This window comes from Ochotona princeps, chromosome 32, assembly GCF_030435755.1.
Source record: "Ochotona princeps isolate mOchPri1 chromosome 32, mOchPri1.hap1, whole genome shotgun sequence".
Lineage (NCBI taxonomy): Eukaryota > Metazoa > Chordata > Mammalia > Lagomorpha > Ochotonidae > Ochotona > Ochotona princeps.
In genome coordinates, this window is record NC_080863.1 from 7,058,054 (window position 1) to 7,075,942 (window position 17,889).

The 17,889-nt window shown below is 61.1% G+C and overlaps 2 protein-coding genes across 7 annotated transcripts; one reads left to right on the top strand and one right to left on the bottom strand.

The window, feature by feature from the left end:
• The first annotated feature begins 722 nt into the window (after positions 1-722).
• Positions 723-11,611, top strand: FHIP2B (FHF complex subunit HOOK interacting protein 2B). Of its 2 annotated transcripts, XM_058657478.1 has the most exons (17): positions 723-820; positions 4,292-4,370; positions 5,834-6,006; positions 7,217-7,321; positions 7,410-7,532; positions 7,700-7,924; positions 8,022-8,218; positions 8,391-8,499; positions 8,682-8,758; positions 9,018-9,207; positions 9,833-9,978; positions 10,066-10,221; positions 10,349-10,439; positions 10,522-10,665; positions 11,010-11,150; positions 11,237-11,337; positions 11,451-11,611. In XM_058657478.1, the coding sequence occupies exons 1-17, from the start codon at positions 776-778 to the stop codon at positions 11,587-11,589; spliced, it is 2,241 nt and encodes a 746-aa protein (XP_058513461.1). In that variant the 5' UTR covers positions 723-775; the 3' UTR covers positions 11,590-11,611. The 2 variants fall into 2 exon arrangements, with proteins under 2 accessions (XP_058513461.1, XP_058513464.1); XM_058657481.1 differs by lacking the exon at positions 10,066-10,221.
• NUDT18 (nudix hydrolase 18) lies at positions 10,549-16,601 on the bottom strand. 5 transcript variants are annotated; one of them, XR_009244451.1, is made up of 5 exons: positions 16,299-16,598; positions 15,338-15,551; positions 14,570-15,172; positions 12,579-12,680; positions 10,549-10,686 (listed from the first exon to the last, which is right to left on the bottom strand). XR_009244451.1 is itself a non-coding variant. In XM_058657483.1 (4 exons), exons 1-3 carry the CDS (start codon positions 16,461-16,463, stop codon positions 14,574-14,576), a joined length of 795 nt encoding a protein of 264 aa, XP_058513466.1. In that variant the 5' UTR covers positions 16,464-16,601; the 3' UTR covers positions 12,255-12,680; positions 14,570-14,573. The 5 variants fall into 5 exon arrangements, 3 of the variants coding, with proteins under 3 accessions (XP_058513466.1, XP_058513465.1, XP_004591515.2); XR_009244452.1 differs by lacking the exon at positions 10,549-10,686 and adding an exon at positions 11,813-11,907; XM_058657483.1 differs by lacking the exon at positions 10,549-10,686 and having other exon boundaries at positions 12,255-12,680; positions 15,521-15,551; positions 16,299-16,601.
• Between the last annotated feature and the right edge of the window lie 1,288 nt (positions 16,602-17,889).

Sequence of the window (17,889 nt, forward strand, 5' to 3'; positions counted from 1 at the left end):
GTAGTAACGCACTTAGCCACATACCAGTCCTCCATTGAAATCTCCATAGAAATTTCTCTGTTCCCGGGAGGTCAAGCCAGGGGTAGCACAGTGGTGCTGGTGCGCGTTTCCGCCACTCCAGGAAGCTATGCGCCTGTTAAAGGCTTGGTGTTGCTCAACCCCCACCCCCCAATATGTCTAACGGTGCCAGAAAGACCTGGGGGTGGCAGAGGGGCGGCGGCTGGGGAGGGGGTGGGGGTGAAAAGGCAGTTGTACTGGTTTCAATCAGCCCACTTAGAAAGCTAACAAGCTGACTCTAGCATATAACTTGGCTTAACCAGACCAGTGTGTCTGCTTTGCCGGCATCTCGAGGCGGAATGCATAGAACGCCCGATGAGGGCTCCATTCGACTTTTTTCCCTTGCGCGCTGAGGTGGCCGGGGACGCATTTTTCCGTGTGTTCATTTGCAGGAGCTCAGGAACCGGGTACGGGGAGGGGACACTCAGATTGGACGCACACACAACTCCCCACCCCGCTGTGCAGCAGGAATGCTCAGTCCTCTTCCCCCTAAAGCACTTCCAAGTCTCCTTGCCTAGGGGTCTCTCTCGGAGTAGGGGCGCCCCGGCTCCGTGGGCCCTCAGGCTGCGCGCGCCCCCCCAGGCCGGGCTCGGCCGGGACACCGGAGCGGGGCGGAGCAACCGGCCCCGCCTCCGCCGCCGCACCGGGGCCGCCTCCCGCGCCGCCAGCACCGCCAGCACCGCCGCTCGGAGCCGCGCGCAGCCGGCCGGCCGCCATCATGCTGAGCCGGCTCGGGGCGCTGCTACAGGAGGCCGTGGGGGCGGTGAGGCCCGGGAGGCCGGGGCGGGCGCGGAGCGGGCGGCCGGGTGGCCGGGGAGGGGACGCGCATGGCCCTCCTCCCCGCACCCCGGGGTGGGGAGGGGACGCTAGGGACACCCTCAACTCCCGGCCTGGAAGGGACCGCAGCGCCCTTTCCGGTGTCCCTCGCGGCCGGCGGGTGCGCTCTCGGGAGTGGAGCGCCCGGCTCCCGTTTGCCTGGTCCGGCGCCGGCAGGACGCCCAGCTTGCCAGCTAGCTTCCTGCTTCCTGCTTCCTGCGGCCGGGGATGTGGCTTGGGACCCTTGCTCTTCTGTCCCGTGCGTGGCCTCCCCGGCCTCTGGGAGCCCTCGTTACCCTCGCCCTGAGTTCCCAGACCCCTCTGAGCCTCGGGCGCAGGCCTCCCACTTGGCCGCGAGGGTGCGGGTGGGTGGGCACCTGGCCCTTGCTTCTCAGCTGTCTGCGCTGAGGTCCAGGCGCAGCTGCCAGTTAGGCTGGTCTGGAGTGAGGCTGATACCAGCTCGTGGTGGGGGGCTGGGTGTGTGCGTGCGTGCGTGCTTGCGTGCGTAACAGGAAATGATAAGGAGTTGTTAAATTCCGCGAGTTCGTTTTTGCATTGCTCTTGAAACCCAGGGTGAGGTTGTCTTCATGGGGTGCTCAGGGTGACAGCTGTGGCTGGAGGAGCACTGGGTATCCCTGGGTATCCCAGTCCCAGCTACCCCTTCCCCCAAGCAGGAAAGAGTCCTCATGGAGAGTGGCCTGTGTCCCACACCCCCTCCCTTTCCCCAGCATTCCTGTCCGCTGAACTGGCTCTCTCTCCTTGTTAGATTCATTCATATTTGAAAGGCAGAATTGCAGAGAGAGATCTTCCATTCTCTAGTTCATTCCGGCAAGAGCTCAGGAGGTCCAAAGCAAGGAGCCAGGATGCTCCTCTGGCTCTCCCACTTGGGTGCAGGAGGACCAAGTCCTGGGCCGTCCTCTGCTGTCTTCCCAGGCACGTGAGCAAGGAGTTGTGTCAGAAGTGGGGCAACTGGGACTGGAACCAGCACTTCCCTGGGAGGGCAGCCTCACAGGCGGTGGTTTAAGGCACTGCCAGCTCCCCTACTGGAGGAGTATTCTGAGGGGTTACAGTCCAGACACCCTGTCTCAGAAACAGGCATAACTGCTTCTTGAGAGGAGGAACTGTGGCGTGAATGGATGCCCTGGGAGCTGGCTGAGCGAGCTCGTGGGGATTGTATATTCCCTGGCCCCTGGGAAGCTCGTGATCTCATGGACAAGGTGTGCAGAGCCCACGGCGCAGGGCTAGGTGTCGGGGGATGGCATGCTGGTACTCCCCAGGGAGTGTTTGGAGGACTGTGTGCGCGGGGTGCGCCACGTGAGGAAGGGTTGCAGTCCTGGCGCTTTGAAAGCTGCCACCAGGCACTAGGTGCTCAGCCCTGATGTCCTCACTTCTCCCCATCGCTGCCCCCTTCTTTGGGCTCTTCCTGGCATATGCTCCCCTCCCTCCCACAGCCACCTGCTACAGTCCCCCTCAAACACCTCTCACAACCCCCGTTACTACAGAGCGTTAGTACAGAGTGACATCCAGGCTTCCTGGCTTGGCCTCCAATCAGCACCACCCCCGCCCCCGCCCACCCCTATCCCCAGGCATTCCAGTGGGCACCATCTTTCCTTCCCCTCCAGCCCTGGCAGTTTAGGACACCCCTACCTCCCCGGCCAGATGCCCTGCCCTGATGGTCTGCGACCACTTGTGCTGCTGCTGCGTGCTGCTGGGCTGTGCGCTGGGATTCCAACTGCTGCACAACACGGTCCTGGAGGTGTGGCTACAGGTCAACCTGACATTGCTCAGGACATCTGTGCATCTTACACGCAGGAAGCACTGCCTAGCTTCCCAAGGTGCTGCTGGGCTTAGGGCATGAGGCTGGAAGGAGCTGCGTGCAGCTGGGCCACCTGTAGAAGGCCTGAGGGAGCTGCCCCTGGCTGTGTCCTCTCTCTGGCCACTTGCAGGGGCCTGGGCACATGCAGGGGATGTCACAGGGCATCTTGGGCCTATGCAAAGACCTAGAAATAGAGATGAGCACGTGTGGGTAGTAGGGACTGTTTGATGCTGTATTTGTTTTTAGGGGGTGGTACAGTGGCTCAACGGATTAATCCTCCACCTGCAAGTGCTGGCATCCTATAGGAGCATCAATCTGTGTCCCAGCTACTCCACTTTCCATCCAACTCCCTGCTTATGGCAAGGCAGTGGAAGATGACCTAAGTCCTTGGCATGCACTTGGATCACTTATGACGCCTTTAAAATGTCACTTGTCCTCTTTAAAAATCAGGGCTATTGGACCTGGCACAATAGCCTAGTGGCTAAAGTCCTCGCCTTGCACGCTCTAGGATCCCATATGGGTGCTGGTTCATATCCTGGCTGCTCCACTTCCCTTCCAGTTCCCTGCTGTGGCCTGGAAAACAGTTGAGGACGGCCCAAAGCCTTGGGACCCTGCACCCACGTGGGAGACCCGGAAGAAGCTCCTGGCTTCAGTTCGACTCAGCTCTGGCCATTGCGGCCACTTGGGAAGTGATCCAGCAAATGGAAGATCTTTCTCTCTGTCTCTCCTTCTCTCTATAAATCTGTCTTTCCAATAAAAATAAATCTTTGAAAGAGAAAATTATTTTATTGGAAAGGCAGAATTAGAGCGATCTTTCATCCACTGGTTTACTTCCCAAATGGCTGCAACTGCCAGACCTGGACCAGGGCAGAGCCAGGAGCCAGGAGCATCTTACCGGTCTCCTATGTGAACGTGGGAGCCCAAGCCCTTGGGCTGCCTGTCCCTGCTTTCCCAGGCGCATTAGCAAGGAGCTTAACTGCAAGTGGAGCAGCCAGGACTTGAACTGCTTCCGAATGGGACGCTAGCATCTCAGGTGGGGAGGCTTAACCTGATACACCGGCCCCAGGAGTGGCCTTTTCTTGGAGAAGTTTTCAGGGAGAGTGTTTGTTTCCTGGTCATGGCCAGTTCCAGCTGGAGCTTAGAAGTGGAGGGGAGGCTAGGGGCTTGCTTGGAATGGACTCACCAGCATACGCCAAGGTCAAGGAACCCTGTGAGGAGGAGGGGGCCACCGCCAGCTAAGGAGGGGTGTGTGGGGTGCAGTCTGAGGCCTTGGACGGGCCATTCTGCACTGTTCTGTTAGTGTTTCCTGTCCAGCTAAACGGAGCCTGGGACAGCCGTGAACATGGGTTTTCCCGGGCTGGACTCGAGAGGGCCCTGAAAGCCGTGTCTTGGCCATGTATTATAGGGGTGCCGTTTTGATGGCGCCTTTCCTTTGGGACGGGGTATGTTGTTGTGTCCCTGCCATGTCCCTCTGTTATAGAGTGACCACGTTACATCACAAAGCCTGACCCTAAAGGATCGGGCCCACCATGGCCCCGAGCGGGCACGCACGCGGGATGCGATGCGTTCTGATGAGTTGCCCGGTCTGCTCTCTCTCTGCAGCGGGAGCCTAGCATTGACCTGCTGCAGGCCTTCGTGGATCATTGGAAGGGCATCACTCACTACTACCTGGAGAGCACAGGTGAGCCTCCCATCTCTCCTTCACACACCGGGTGTGGGTGGGGTCGCCGGCAGGACAGAGCTGGTGGGAGACCCACCTTGGGGCCTCCTGTGGCCCTCTCAGCTCCCTGCCGATCTTTGGGGGAGTTGTGGAAGGGATGAGTGGAGACAAGAAACTTGGGGGTCTCCCTGGCCTGACTGTGCAAGGCAGAGGTGCTCCATTCACCCCAGCTTCTCTGGGGTAGGCAGACCCAGTTAGTTGTGCTCGTGTTTTTTTAAAAATTAGATTTTGCTGTATTCATTTGGAAAATAACATTGTTGCTGTCAGAGAGGGCTTCCATCCGCTGGTTCACTCCCCAAATGTCCACCATAGCCAGGGCTGGTCCAAGCCTAGATCTTAAGGCCAAACTCCATCTGGGCCTCCCACGGGGGTGGTGGGAGCCAGGTACTTGGGCCTCCATCTACTGCCTCCAGTTACATTGGCAGAAAGCTGAATCGGAAACAGAGTAGGTAGGACTGAACCCCAGAACTCCAACATAGGAGCTGACTCAATCCCAAGCCAGGAGCCAGGAGTTTCTTCAGGGTCTCCCACACAGGTGCAGGGTCCCAAGGCTTTGGGCCATCTTCTACTGCTGTCCCAGGCCTCAACCAGGGAGCTGGATAGGAAGTGGAGCAGCCAAGACTCGAACTGGCACCCATGTGGGAAGCTGGTGCTGCCAAGAAGAGCCTAATGTGCTATGCCACAGCGTCAGTCCCCAGCATATACCTTTGTTAATAGCATTCTTTGTAACACGAGAAACCCCCAAAAAGTTGAAAAGTGTCCTGTGGACCGTCGGAGGGACCGTCTGAGAGCCTGGTAGGCCTACCTGCTCACTCCTGGTGCTGCAGAGCCTGTCCCTGTGGGTCTGCCCTCTGCTTTATGGCCGGTTGAACAGTAATGTTGCCTGTGTCCACTAGGTGGCAGAAACTACCCCACCCCAATTGTGCCAAGTGTGAAGGCCTCTCCATTGGGCCTCACTCCTCCAGGGGCCAGGACTGCCCTCAGATCCCAGCGAGGTCCCTGCTGCAGCCTGGAGGACTCCGTGGACATCCCTGTCCATCAGGAGCTCCAAAAGAGCCTGTAAGCCACAGGGGCTTCACCCGGAAGCAGGCCTTTAAATTTCCAGAATGCTCCCTAAACCAGTGTTTTGGGGGCAGACAGGAAAAGGGGTGAGCCAGCTGTCGGCTCAGAAGACTGCCATAGCTATAAGGAAATCAGTATGGGCTCCTGCTAGTGTGTGTGTGTGGTAGGGAGGCACTGGCAGGCCTGGGGCCATCCTCCAGGTGGGCATGCATGCTGGGGCCTGGGCCTTGCCTGAAGGGCTTTGGTATCCTCACATCCCTAAGCCCCCACCTGTGTCGCTTCTACTTGGCCTCAAGCCCCTCTCCGTGTGTCCCATCCAGGAGCCCACCCTCTAACCCCGTTCTTGCCTGAATCTCCACCAGATGAGAACACCCCAGCCAAGAAGACAGACATTCCCTGGCGGCTGAAGCAGATGCTGGACATCCTGGTGTACGAGGAGGGCCAGCAGACGGCCGCTGACGAGGCTGGGCCCTGCCTGGAGTACCTGCTGCAGCACAAGATCCTGGAGACCCTGTGCACCCTGGGCAAGGCCGAGGTGGGCAGGCCCCAGCCACCCTGCACCTGCCGCCCGGAGCCCGGGCCTCTCCTGTGCGCCGTCTAGTTCCAACATGTGGGGGTGGGCAGGGGAGGAGTGCTGGGACTGTCACTCAGAGCAGGTGCTCTGTCAGCATCACCCCAGCCAAGGTGTCCCAAGTCCCCGACCTGTGCCAGGCGCTGACTGAAGTGGACAGCAGCCCTGGTGGTGGGAGAGAAGCAGGATGATATGCAGCCATGGGGGCTGGCCCCACGACCCCCAAGCGAACCCAAGTCCAGGGCTGCTCAGCTGCAGCCTGCAAAAGGTTGCAACAGGCCCAGCGCGACGGCTCAGCAGCTAGATGCTCGCCATGCCCGTGCTAGGATCCCCTATGGGCACTGGTTCCTGTCCCGGCTGCTCCACTTCCCATCCAGCTCCCTGCCTGTGGCCTGGGAAAGCAGTCGAGGACGGCCCAAAGCTTTGGGACCCTGCACCTGCATGGGAGATCCGGAAGAAGCTCCTGGCTCCTGGCTTGGAATTGGTTCAGCTCTTGCCATTGGGGCCATCTGGGGAGTGAATCAGTGGATGAAAGATCTTTCTGTCTTTCCTTCTGTCTGTAAATCTGCTTTTCCAGTAAAAAGAAATAAATCTTAAAAAAAAAAACAAAACGGAGAGAATACACCATTTGTGTGTAAACCACAAACAGCCGGTCATAACTATACTTCTTTTTTCCTTTTTGAAGACCATTTGTTTCTTTGGAAGGCAGAGCTGCAGAGAGGAGGAGACAGAGCGCGAGCTTCCATCCACTGAGATTCCTTCCCCAAAGGCCACAATAGCCAGAGCTGGGCCCACTGGAAATCAGGAGCCAGTGGCTTCTTCCGGGTCTCCCGTGTGGGTTCAGGGCCGTCCCCTGCTGTTTTCCCAGGTGCACTAGCTGGGAGCTGGGTTGGAAGTGGAGCAGCCAGGACTTGAATTAGCACCTATACAGGATGCCGGAGCCTCAGGCAAAGGCTTAGCTTACTCCATGGTGCCAATTGCCCCCATCCCCACCACACACAAACTTTGATCTGGGGCTGGCTGCCCCCGGAGACTCAGAGCATGTGGCTGGGAACGGCTGACTGCAGTGAGTGGTCAATGATGGCCGGGCAGGAGGAGAGGCAGGCTTGGAGGCAGCTGTGTGGGTGAGGCGGCTTGCGGCCCGCTGTGACAGGGCACTCTCCCTGGCCCGCAGTACCCACCGGGCATGCGGCAGCAGGTGCTCCAGTTCTTCAGCAAGGTCTTGGCCCAGGTGCGGCACCCACTGTTGCATTACCTCAGCGTCCACAGGCCTGTGCAGGTAAGGGGCCCAGGAGCCCAGGGGTGCTGCTGATGGGGGGGCTGGGGGGGGCACCCTCTTTCTCCGTTTCTCTCCCACTGTCTTCCAGAAACTTCTCCGGCTTGGGGGGCCAGCCCCTGGGTCCCTCACAGAAAAGGAGGAGGTGCAATTCACCACTGTTCTCTGCTCCAAAATCCAGCAGGATCCGGACTTGCTGGCTTACCTCCTGGAAGTGAGCATTGGCCGGGCGGGATGGGGAGCGCACCCGCAGGAGGGTCAGGAGGCCCTGGGGGGGCTTTGCTGGCTGAGCCTCCTCCCCCTCCCAGAGCTGACCCCCCCGCCGCATGCTCCTGGGCCTCACCCCTACCTCTGGCCTATCTCACTCCTCTCTCTTGGCAGGGGAAAAAGATGATAGGAAGGAAGAAGTCATCCAGAGACACAGCCAGCCTTGGGGACAGGGACCCAGCCCACGGCAGTGCCCCCGACAGGGGCCCCCAGCGGCCCGGCGAGCCCCGAGGAGCGCAGGCCTGGAGCAGCCCCCCGTCTGCTGAAGTCGAGGAGACGGATGGGGGCAGTGGGGAGAGCAGTCTGATCACAGCCCTGCTTGGGCTGTGCAGGAGCAAGGTCCGAGCACCTGGGGAGGGTGGCCCAGCATGGGGTGGGGGAGGATTTACTGCAGCAATTCCAGGGGTCCCTAGAAGCCATACTCCGTCTTTTTCAGAAGAGCCGGGTGGCCCTGAAGGCACAGGAGAACCTGCTGCTGCTGCTTAGTGTGGCCTCTCCGGCGGCTGCCACCTACCTGGCACATAGCAGCCCCTGCTGCCTTGCCATCGCCGAGCACCTCTGCAGGCTCTACCATGCCATGCCCGCCTTCCTGGATCCCGCAGACATCGCTGCTGCAGAGGGCATCAGCTGGAGGTGGGTGCCAGCTCGGCAGTGCCCTCAGCCGCTGCCCCCTTCTTCCATCAGGCTCTTTGCACCTTGCAGGGAAGCATCTGATCCCAGAGCCTCCCCCACCTCCCACCAAGAGAAGGTGGAGGGAGAGGGGCAGGGGCACTCAGCCAGGCTGCTTGGGCCCCTCTTCCCTCAGGTTACCCAGCGCCCCATCTGATGAGGCCTCCTTCCCGGGCAAGGAGGCCCTGGCTGCCTTCCTGGGCTGGTTTGATTACTGCGACCACCTTATCATGGAGGCACAGGCGGTGAGCAGGGCCGGGCACAGGCGGGGCGGCCTTACACTGCTGTTCTCTCTACTTGTCCCAGCAAACATGGGGTCAAGGGGCCCAAGCCACGAGGGACGGGGGTTGTGCTGTCAGGCCGGGCGCTGTGTCTGGTTGGTGAGAACCACCATGGTGGGCCTAAGACAGTGCCGTGTGGCCCTCAGGTGGTTGCTGAGGCCTTGGCAAGGGCCGTGGCACAGAAGTTGTTTGTGGAGACTCTGCAGCCGCAGCTTCTGCACGTGTGAGTATGTCCAGGTCCCCTGGGCATTGGCCCTGGCCTGGCTTCTGCTAAGGGCAGGTTCTGTCTGAGGGCTCCTGTCTGCCAGGCCCGCATGGTTGTCCGTGTAACTCGTGTGCCACGTGGGCTGATTGGGGTCTCCAAGCTGCTGGAGAGAAAAGGGGGCGTGACCCAAGACACAGGAGCCCAGGGAGGCACAGTGCCGTCCCTGCCCCATCTTAGCTGTCTGTGCGTGCACCTGCTCAGGCGCCCCTCCCTCTAGGTCTGAGCAGAGCATTCTCACCTCGACCGCTCTGTTGACGGCCATGCTGCGGCAGCTCCGCTCCCCGGCGCTGCTGCAGGAAGCCGTAGCCTTCCTCCTGGGCGCCGAGCGGCAACCCGAAGCCCCCGAGGACGACCCCTGCACCCTGTGTGCCCACCTCATCGGGCACTGCGACCACCTGTCAGATGAGGTATGGTGGAAGGGACTCTGCCTGCCGCTCCGCCCCCAGGGGGAAGCTTGGGGTGACTCCCCAAATGCTGCTTGCCATGCTAGCACTCTGAAGGGGTGAGCCACCCCCAAAACCAGCCTCATGGTGATTGGCAGACTTGCTTGCCCTTATTTCCCATATGTTGGAATGACCTACTTTTTTTTTTATTAAAAAATTTATTTGAAAGGCAGGGCTATATAGAGAGGGAGAAACAGATCATCCATCATTGGTTTCCAACAGCCAGGGCTGGGCCAGCGGGAAGCCCAGGAGACTGGAACTCCAAACTGGATCCCCCATGTGGGTGCAGGGGCCCAATCATTTGGACCAACCTCGGCTGCTTTCCCAGGTGCATAAGCAGGAAGCTAAATTGGAAGCATAGCAGCCAGGACTCGAACTGGCACCGATATGGGGTGCCGGTATCGGAGGCAGAAGCTTTGCTGCCTACACCGCCACATTGGCCCATCCATAGTTCTCACTGCACATTCTGTCTTGCACTGGGCTTGGCCAACCCTTGGGAGGAAGGACTAAATTAGTGACAGCAGAGTCCGGTGGGTGGTTGGGGTAGGGGGTGGGCGGGAGACTTGCCTGGCGACCGTCCCTCACACAGATCAGCATCGCCACGCTGCGGCTGTTTGAGGAGTTGCTGCAGCAGCCCCACGAACAGGTGCTGCACAGCCTGGTGCTGCGCCACCTCGACGGCCGTCTCTATGTGGCGCGGGGCTCGCCAGAGCCTGAGAACTATGAAGACACCCTGTAAGTGCCACCCAGCCCTGCCCAGCGCTCATGCCCCTGCCAGGCTTGCTCACTCATTCCCACGCTCACACGTTTGCTCAACCACAGGGATCTGGAAGAGGACCCCTACTTCCCCGACAGCTTCCCGGACAGCTTCCCCGATTCCAGCTTCCGGCCCTCCGCCAAGGCCCGGCCCCCTGCTCCCACCACCCGCTCTGGCTCTGCGCAGGAGGGTCAGACAGCAGTAACGGAGATCGTCAACAGGTGGGGAAGAGGTTAGACCATGGCAGCCACGTTGGTGTCCCCACATCCGGCGTGGGTCGCAGCCCTGCCATGGCGGGGTGAGTGGGGAGACCAGGGCACCTGCACAGCCAAGCCTCTTGTCTCTCAGCTTCCTTTGCCTGGTCCCCGAGGAGGCCAAGACCTCGGCCTTCCTGGAGGAGACGGGCTATGACACGTATGTCCACGATGCCTACGGCCTGGTGAGTGCCACCGACTACAGCCTTTGGGAATGGCTGGGTTTCTTCCTGCACCCCTACCTCACATTTCCCCTGCTGGGTTCAGTTTCAGGAATGCAGCTCCCGCGTGGCCCCCTGGGGCTGGCCCCCAACCCCTGCACCCTTGGACGTCCAGGAACCCGAGAGGCCTTTCTTTGAGGGCCGATTCCTTCGGGTGCTGTTTGACCGCATGGCCCGCATCTTGGATCAGGTGGGCCTCCCAGAACAGGAGCTACAGGGGTCGGGGGGACAGGGTGGGTGTTGGGGAGCCGCGAGTGGAAGTGGGCAGCTGCACGGTGGCCCCCGCCCTGCCCCGTCTCTGGGGGTGGGAGGCGCCATCTGGCCTCTACTATACACGCTGGGACACGTTCTGGGCCCTCAGCCCTGGGGAGTTCATCACTCACTCACTCACACACACACACACACACACATCACGTGAGCCTACCGCCCCTGCACATTCCCACTGTCCAGGCCCCAGGCTTGGCAGAGCCGCCTAGCGTCCCAGCTCGCCCCCTTCCCTGCCGCTGGGCATCGTCCACCGTCTGTTCCCTTCAGCCATACAGCCTGAACCTGCAAGTGACCTCGCTCCTGTCCCGGCTTGCCCTCTTCCCCCACCCCCACGTTCACGAATACCTGCTGGATCCCTATGTCAATCTGGCCCCTGGCTGCCGCAGCCTGTTCTCTGTGCTGGTCAGGGTAAGGACGGGAAGGGCTGCAGGGTGCCCGGGCTGTGTGAGGGGCATCCTGCCAGCTCCCGTCTCACTCTCCGCTCACCCCCGAAGGTGATAGGGGACCTCATGCAGAGGATTCAAAGGGTGCCCCAATTCCCAGGAAAACTGCTCCTGGTGCGTAAGCAGCTGATCGGCCAGGGGCCTGGGGAACAGTAAGTACCGGGGCCAGGTGGCTTGGTGGGAGGAGCCAGGGCGGTCCCGACCACTGGGCACGCCCCACCCAACCCCACCCCACCCCACCTGTCCTCTCTCCCCCTCCCCTTAGGCTGGACCACCAGACCCTCCTGCAGGGCGTGGTAGTGCTAGAAGAATTCTGCAAGGAGCTGGCCGCCATCGCTTTTGTCAAGTTCCCCCCACACGGCCCCCAGCTCAAGTTGCCCTCACCTCCGGAAGGGCAGGTCTGAGCTCAGAGGAGCTTCCTGCGCTCACCTCTGCCTAAGCACGCTGCCTCCCTCCCTCCTCTCCTGGGGGCTGGGGGGACTTTAGCTTCCAGGTCAAGGAACTCTGGGACCTGGTGGGCCACAGCAGACTGGGTCTCCGGGATGCCATGGGAGGGGGTAGCAAGGGAAACCGCTTGGTTGGCAGGCAGCCCATTGCCCTGGGGACCGTCCCTGGAGGTTAGGCTGGGCATATGCCAAGTGAGCCCCCAGACACTCATGTATCACGTGCCTGCTGTCCTCTGGACCAGCCATGGGTGCTCAGGGCCAAGGTCTGTGATTGAACTGCTGGGGCTGCGGAAATGGCTGCGGTGGCCAGAATGTCAGCTAAGACATGTGGGGTCAGGAGTCGTGTGTGTGTGTGTGTGTGTGTGTGTAAAACACCCAGGACCACAGCAGCTGCTGGGGCCCGACTCCCCTGCCTCACTGTCTTGAGCTGTGGAATGAGGCAGCAGAGAGAACCAAAGCAGAAGCGCCCACATCACACTTCATCCTCCTGGAGGCTCTTGCAAAATTTCCAACCACCTCATGGCCAGTGCCCAAAGCATGCTGTGTGCCCAGGCGGGGGCAGCTGCTAATGAGAACTTAGGTGCAGCTGCAGCCAGTGGCAGGCAAGCCGGGTAGGGGCGGGCGTGTTCTCTGGCGCCTCCTGAACCCGTCTCGGCAGGTCCAGCACACCTGGGCAGAGAGGTCAGAGACCAGGGAGGCTGGGTCCTGCCCCGTGTCTGGTGATCCCGAGGGAACACCCTTCCTCCTTGGGCCAGCGGGGACTACTCAGGGTATACTGATGGAGAGGCCTGGCAGCAAGGGGCCGAGGCACAGGCATCTGGTGGCCTTCTCCCTGCATGCCCTCTGTGGCGGGTGGGCAGGCAGGCGGGCGGCAGCCCCACCCTGGGGCTCAAATATGTCCTGACCTGTAGGAGCACACAGGGCGGGCAGGCGGCACCAGGCATTACCTCACAGGCGAGCTGCTGTTGCTGGCTGGGCTTCCTGGGCCAGGAGGCAAGCGCAGGCAAGAGCCCCCCACACTTCCTCTTTCTGCCCATGCTGGCTTCGGGCTGCCAGGAGGTGACATGAAAGAGGAGAAAACTTGGTGACCTCCGCCTCCTCTCCCTGCCTGCCTGCCTCCCGGGATGGAGAGAAGACTCGATGCTGCTGGCAGCCTGCATGCACACAGGGCAGGTGTGGGACAACGGCAGGTGGGCCATGCGGATGAAGGGCAGGATGTCCAGGCCCTCAGCTCTGGGCGGTACGCCCTGCTATTTGCACGGTTACTCCCCAAGACAGCACAGCAATAAACAGTGTGAGCCAGTGAACCTGGGCTGTGTGTGTTCTCTACTCTCCTTCTGCCCGGGGCTCCACCGCTAATTCAGGCCCATCCTCTACCCCCCCACCCCCCGACTCAGACAAATTCCTTTTCTAGCCCTGGGCGGCGGCGGCGGCGGCAGCGGGGGGCTGTAAATAGACAGGCTCTGGCAATGCAATCCTGACGCTCTTCCAACCTGCCAGGAGCCAGACTTTTCTTGGCCGTGTACTTGGCTCACCTATGGCTGCAAGCCTGCTGGCCTGCAGACATCCCGGTGCGGGGTGGGAATGGCAGACAGCACCTATGAGCACACAGCATACTGGTATGCCTGCTGGAGCTATGGTTATTTGACAGGTCTTCAGAGGGGGGGCAGTGCAGAGGGAGCACTCCAAGGCGAGGACTGTGACCATGGGCTGTCTTGGACTCAGCTGCAGCACATGCAATAATTGTCCCAGCTGCCCAGCATGGCTGAATGTGGCAGTGGTGGCAGGGGGCAGGGCTTCATCTGATAGCCTTCGCCTACTGATGTGTGCCCAGTCTTAGCAATATGATGCCGGGGGACCAGTGTAGGTCCCCCAGAGACCAAGAGCTGAGCCCAACACAAAGGTTTGAGTTCCATTCTTTAGAAGACATGTATCTTTGGTGGGTTAAGGCCTCTCACCAGCCCCCAGGGGACCACTAAGAGGAAAAGCAGCAGGGAGTTGGTGGCAGAGCAGCTGCGACAGGGGATTCTAAGGTTCTGGCCCTCCAGGGCTGGAGCGTGGTTACCATAACAGCCGAGGGAAAGCCTTGTCAGGTGTCCCCATTCATGAGCAACACCCTGAGCTTTCAATGTAGCAACTGGTTGTCACTCCCTGACACTAAGCACAGTTGAAAACCATCCCACGGAGGCAACGCAGTGGCCTAGCGGCTGGGGTCCTCACCTTGCATGCACCGGGATCACATACAGATACTGGTTCTAATCCCAGCGGCCCCGCTTCCCATTCAGCTCCCTGCTTGTGGCGTAGGAGAGCAGTCGAGGATGCCCCAAGGCTTTGGGACCCTGCACCTGTGTGGGAGACCTGGAAGAGGATCTGGGCGCCTGGCTTCAGATTGGCTCAGCTCAGGCTGTGGCGGAGCTTGGGCAGTGAATCATCAGATGGAAGATCTTCTCTGTCTCTCCTCCTATCTGTGTATCTGACTTTCCAATATAAATAAATAAATAAGAAAGAGAAAGAAGGGAAGAGAAGAGAAAAGAAAAGAAAGAAAAAGATCACCATCCCACATGCTATCCAGGGAGGGAAGTCTGGGTGGCGGCTGCTGGTGGCCCGGGAGCTACTGGGCAAGCAGAACCCTTGTGCGCTCCCACACAGAGACATTGGGGCAGCAAAGATAAAGAACAATGCCCTTTTACTCAGCCATGGCCCTGTGGCTCCCCATCCAAGTCCCAGGTACCTAAAAGACAGGGTGTGGCAGAGCAATGGACGTCCCCTATAATGCCAGGGATGGGGGTTGGGGGAGATGTATGGGTGTGCCCTCAGCAGCAGGACCCGTCACTGGGCCCTCAGCCCCGAAACCCTGGGGACCTGACCAAACTCTGCTCCCAACATGGAGCCCAGTTGGGCTTCCCTTGTTCCTGCCTCCCTCGGGGAGCCCCAGCACCTTCTTATCGGTTCAACGGCACCACTGAGCAATCGCGCAGTCTCTGGCGGAGCTGGCTCTGCAGGTCCTCGTCTGCCACCTTCCACCAAGCGTAGTTCTCACCCCGAACTTTCGGGGGCTCCTCGGCTCGGACACCTGCACTGTGGAAGGCCACGGCCACCAGCACGTCCAGGCAGATGCCGTCTGAGCCGTCCCTGCCCAGGTGCTGCAGCCCCAACACACCCTTGGGTTCCACTGTCAAGGTGTGCAGGGTCAGGCACTCCTGGAGCAGCCGCAGGACGGCCACCTTGAGGCCGCCCCTCTGCTCTGCGGGGGTGAAGTCACAAACAGTGACAGGCAGGTGAGGTGTCCCCACCGTGCCCACCAGCACCCACAGCGTCTGGACACCGATGAAGACAGCTATGAGCCGCTGGCACACCACACTGCAGGGAAGCTCCTGGGGCAGCAAGGGAGGGTGCCAGGCTTGCTGGAGGTACTGGGCAGCCAGCTCTAGCAGGTGCACGGTGTCATGGGCACGTAGTGGCGTGGCCAGGGAGGTGCGTGGGAACCAGCCAGCCTGCAGGGACTCAGCGTCTGCCTCCTTGGAAGTTTTGAGAATTCCACCTAAGGGGAGGGGGCAAGGAAGAACCAGGTGTGTGTGTGTGCCATGCCTGGCACAGGACATGGACAGCAGTGGGCACTCTGGGATACAGAGTGGATGGAGGGGAGGGGGGACAGGTAGCCAGCCCAGAACCACACTGCCCCCAGGTGAGCCCCCACTGCTCACACCTGTGGGGCGAGCCAGGAACACAAAACGGACCCAGCTGGGGCCCCGCTCTTCCACGGCCAGCAGAGTCACTGGTTCGCACTGCAGCCCAGCCTCTTCCTTCACTTCCCGCCGCAGAGCTTCCACAATGGTTTCCCCAGGCTCCATCCTCCCCGCCGGCAGGTACCACGCGCCCCGGCACTCACGCTTGGCCTCCTGGATCAGGAGCACTTCATCCTGGGAGAGGAGGAGAACTCAGCTTCCAGCACGCACACGAGAGAACCTGCCCCGTCACTGCCAGAGACCACCCCCATCTCTGCCCGCCGGCTGCCCCCCCCCCCCGGGGTCCTGGGAGCGAGGGGCTGAGTTTGCATGGGAAGGCTTGGGATTTAGGGTCTGAAACGCCCACTCCCTACAAAAGCCCTGTGCCATGGTGTTGCATATTCATCTGCCTGCAGTGCCAGCATCCCATATGGGCACAGGTTCCAGTTACTGAACCTGCTCTGCTTCTGGTCGGGCTGCCTGCTAACTACCTGGGACAGCAGCAGCGATTGGTTCAAGTTCTTGGGACCCTGAACCCATGTGCAAGACCCAGAAACAGCCCCTAGTTCCTAGCTCCTGGCTTTGGATTGGCACGCTCTGGTCCCTGCAGCTATTTGGGGAGTAAATCAGTAGACAGAAGATAACTCCCTGGTCAGCAGGCTTTAGTGTAGGTCTGATCATACCATCGCCAGGCTTGTGAGGGCGCAGGTGAGGCCAATGGGCCACTCAAGGAGAAAAGCTGCGTCCCCCACCCCGGGCCTCAGTTTCCCTCCGTGTACCCAGAAGGCAGCAGGGCGCGAGTGCTTTGCTTAACTAGGCGGGGGGCGTCACGCGCCGGCGAAAGGGGGTGAGGGCTGAAGCCCGCTGGCAGGCCCCGTTGCGAGTCCGTTCAGCCCCTCGCCCCGAACCAGCCTGGGTCCGGCCCGGAAGGAGTCCGCTCACCTTCTCGTTGAGGAACACGGCCAACACCACGTAGGACACGTTTGCTCGCAGCCGGGCCGGGGGCGGCGGCTTCCCACCGGCGGGCCCCGAATCCCAGTTCTGCACCTGCAGCCCCCTGCCCCCCAGCACGGCCGCCAGCGCCCTCGTCAGGTCCTCGGAGGCCATCGGCGCCCTGGGCCCCGCGCGGAGCCGCCACAGCCGGGCTGCGGAAGAGCGGGGAGGCCCCGCACCCTGAGCCCCGCGCCCCCGCCGCCGCCTGGGGACCCGGCCCAACGCGGAAGCGCTTGGAGAGCCCTAGCCAGCTGATTGGCTGCGCGCCGCCCCGGCCCGCCCGGATTGGCCGGCTCCGCCCGGGAGGCGGGACCAGCCCGTGACGGGAAGCCGAGCGCCGCGGAGAGCCCCAATGAACCCCCTGCTCGCCTCGGGCCCAGCTGTGCCGCTCTCCGTCCTGTGGCTCCCGCGGCCCATAACGTCATTTCACCCTCCACTCCAGCAGCGCACGCGTGTATGCGCCAGGCTCTGAGGCTGACGTCATGCTGCCTGCAGCGCGGGGCGCCGCGGCGATGAGGTCACAGGCGCGGTGACGTCACGGCGGCCTAGGGCGTCCTCCCCAGTTCCCCCTCCACCTGCGTCCCTGGCTCTCTCTTCGTCCTCAGGACCCTCAGGACGTTGGCCTAAGATGGTCACGGCCCAGATGACTTTCTTCTCACCCACCTCTAGCATGTACAGACGGCCATGATGCAGGGACCCCAGATGCTGATCTGGTGGAAGAGATGGGACGCAGACGTATAATCAGGCTGCAGGCTAGGAGCTAAAATGCTGGGTGTGGGCCACGGGTGGAGCGCCCCAGGGAGAGAAGCAGAGGGCAGGGCTGGGGGCCCAGCAGGCTCAGCAGGCCCGGTGGCCTCGGCACCTTTCCCACGCTGGGACCCTGTGCAGGGTGCCCCAGCCCCAGGAGAGGCCTCCCTGTAGCTCCTCCAGCTGCGGCTTAGGCTGTGACCACCCCCTTGCCTCCCTGCCCAGGAATTCCAGCCATGGCCCCTGCTGAGGTCCACAGAGCCGGGGAGGCAGGGGCTTCTCTGGTGGGCTCACTGGCTTTTGAGACACTTCCTTAAAAAAAAGAAAAATTTAATTGAAAAAGCTGCTGGTCCCAACTGCTCTGCAACATATCTCAAACAACTCAGTTTCCTGCGGCTAGGCTTAACAGCCTCCCCACCCAGATTTGCTGTTTGTGCGCGTGATCCCTCAGTTTTCCCATCTGTGAAGTGGGCGCAGCATGACTGCCAGACTCCCTGCTACTGCCTCCAGGGCATGACTGAGAGAAAGCCAGTGAGGTCATGTCTGGGCAGGGCCCTGGGAGCTTGGAGGCGTCCTGAGATAAACAGCAGACAGCCTAACCGCCTTGGAGAGCGAAGGCTGCCCTAAACCACAACTCCACGGCACCTCCGCCCCCGCCCACCACTTCTCACAGGGAGCGGCTCCTGTCCTGTCCAGCAGGCCCCACTGGTCCCTGGTGGGGAAGTGACGGGGTAGTCCCAGAGATGTAGTACACGGGTTCCCAGGCCCGGAGGCCCTTCCCCAGACTCCTGGG

Coding starts and splice junctions, on each gene's coding strand:
- FHIP2B (XM_058657478.1), top strand. CDS start 776: ATGCTGAGCCGGCTCGGGGCGCTGCTACAGGAGGCCGTGGGGGCG. Junction 4,371..5,833: donor CTACTACCTGGAGAGCACAG/GTGAGCCTCCCA, acceptor AATCTCCACCAG/ATGAGAACACCCCAGCCAAG. Junction 11,338..11,450: donor GGCCAGGGGCCTGGGGAACA/GTAAGTACCGGG, acceptor CCCTCCCCTTAG/GCTGGACCACCAGACCCTCC.
- NUDT18 (XM_058657482.1), bottom strand. CDS start 16,463: ATGGCCTCCGAGGACCTGACGAGGGCGCTGGCGGCCGTGCTGGGGGGC. Junction 15,552..16,298: donor CCGTGTTCCTCAACGAGAAG/GTGAGCGGACTC, acceptor CTCCTCTCCCAG/GATGAAGTGCTCCTGATCCA. Junction 15,173..15,337: donor GTTCCTGGCTCGCCCCACAG/GTGTGAGCAGTG, acceptor CCCTCCCCTTAG/GTGGAATTCTCAAAACTTCC.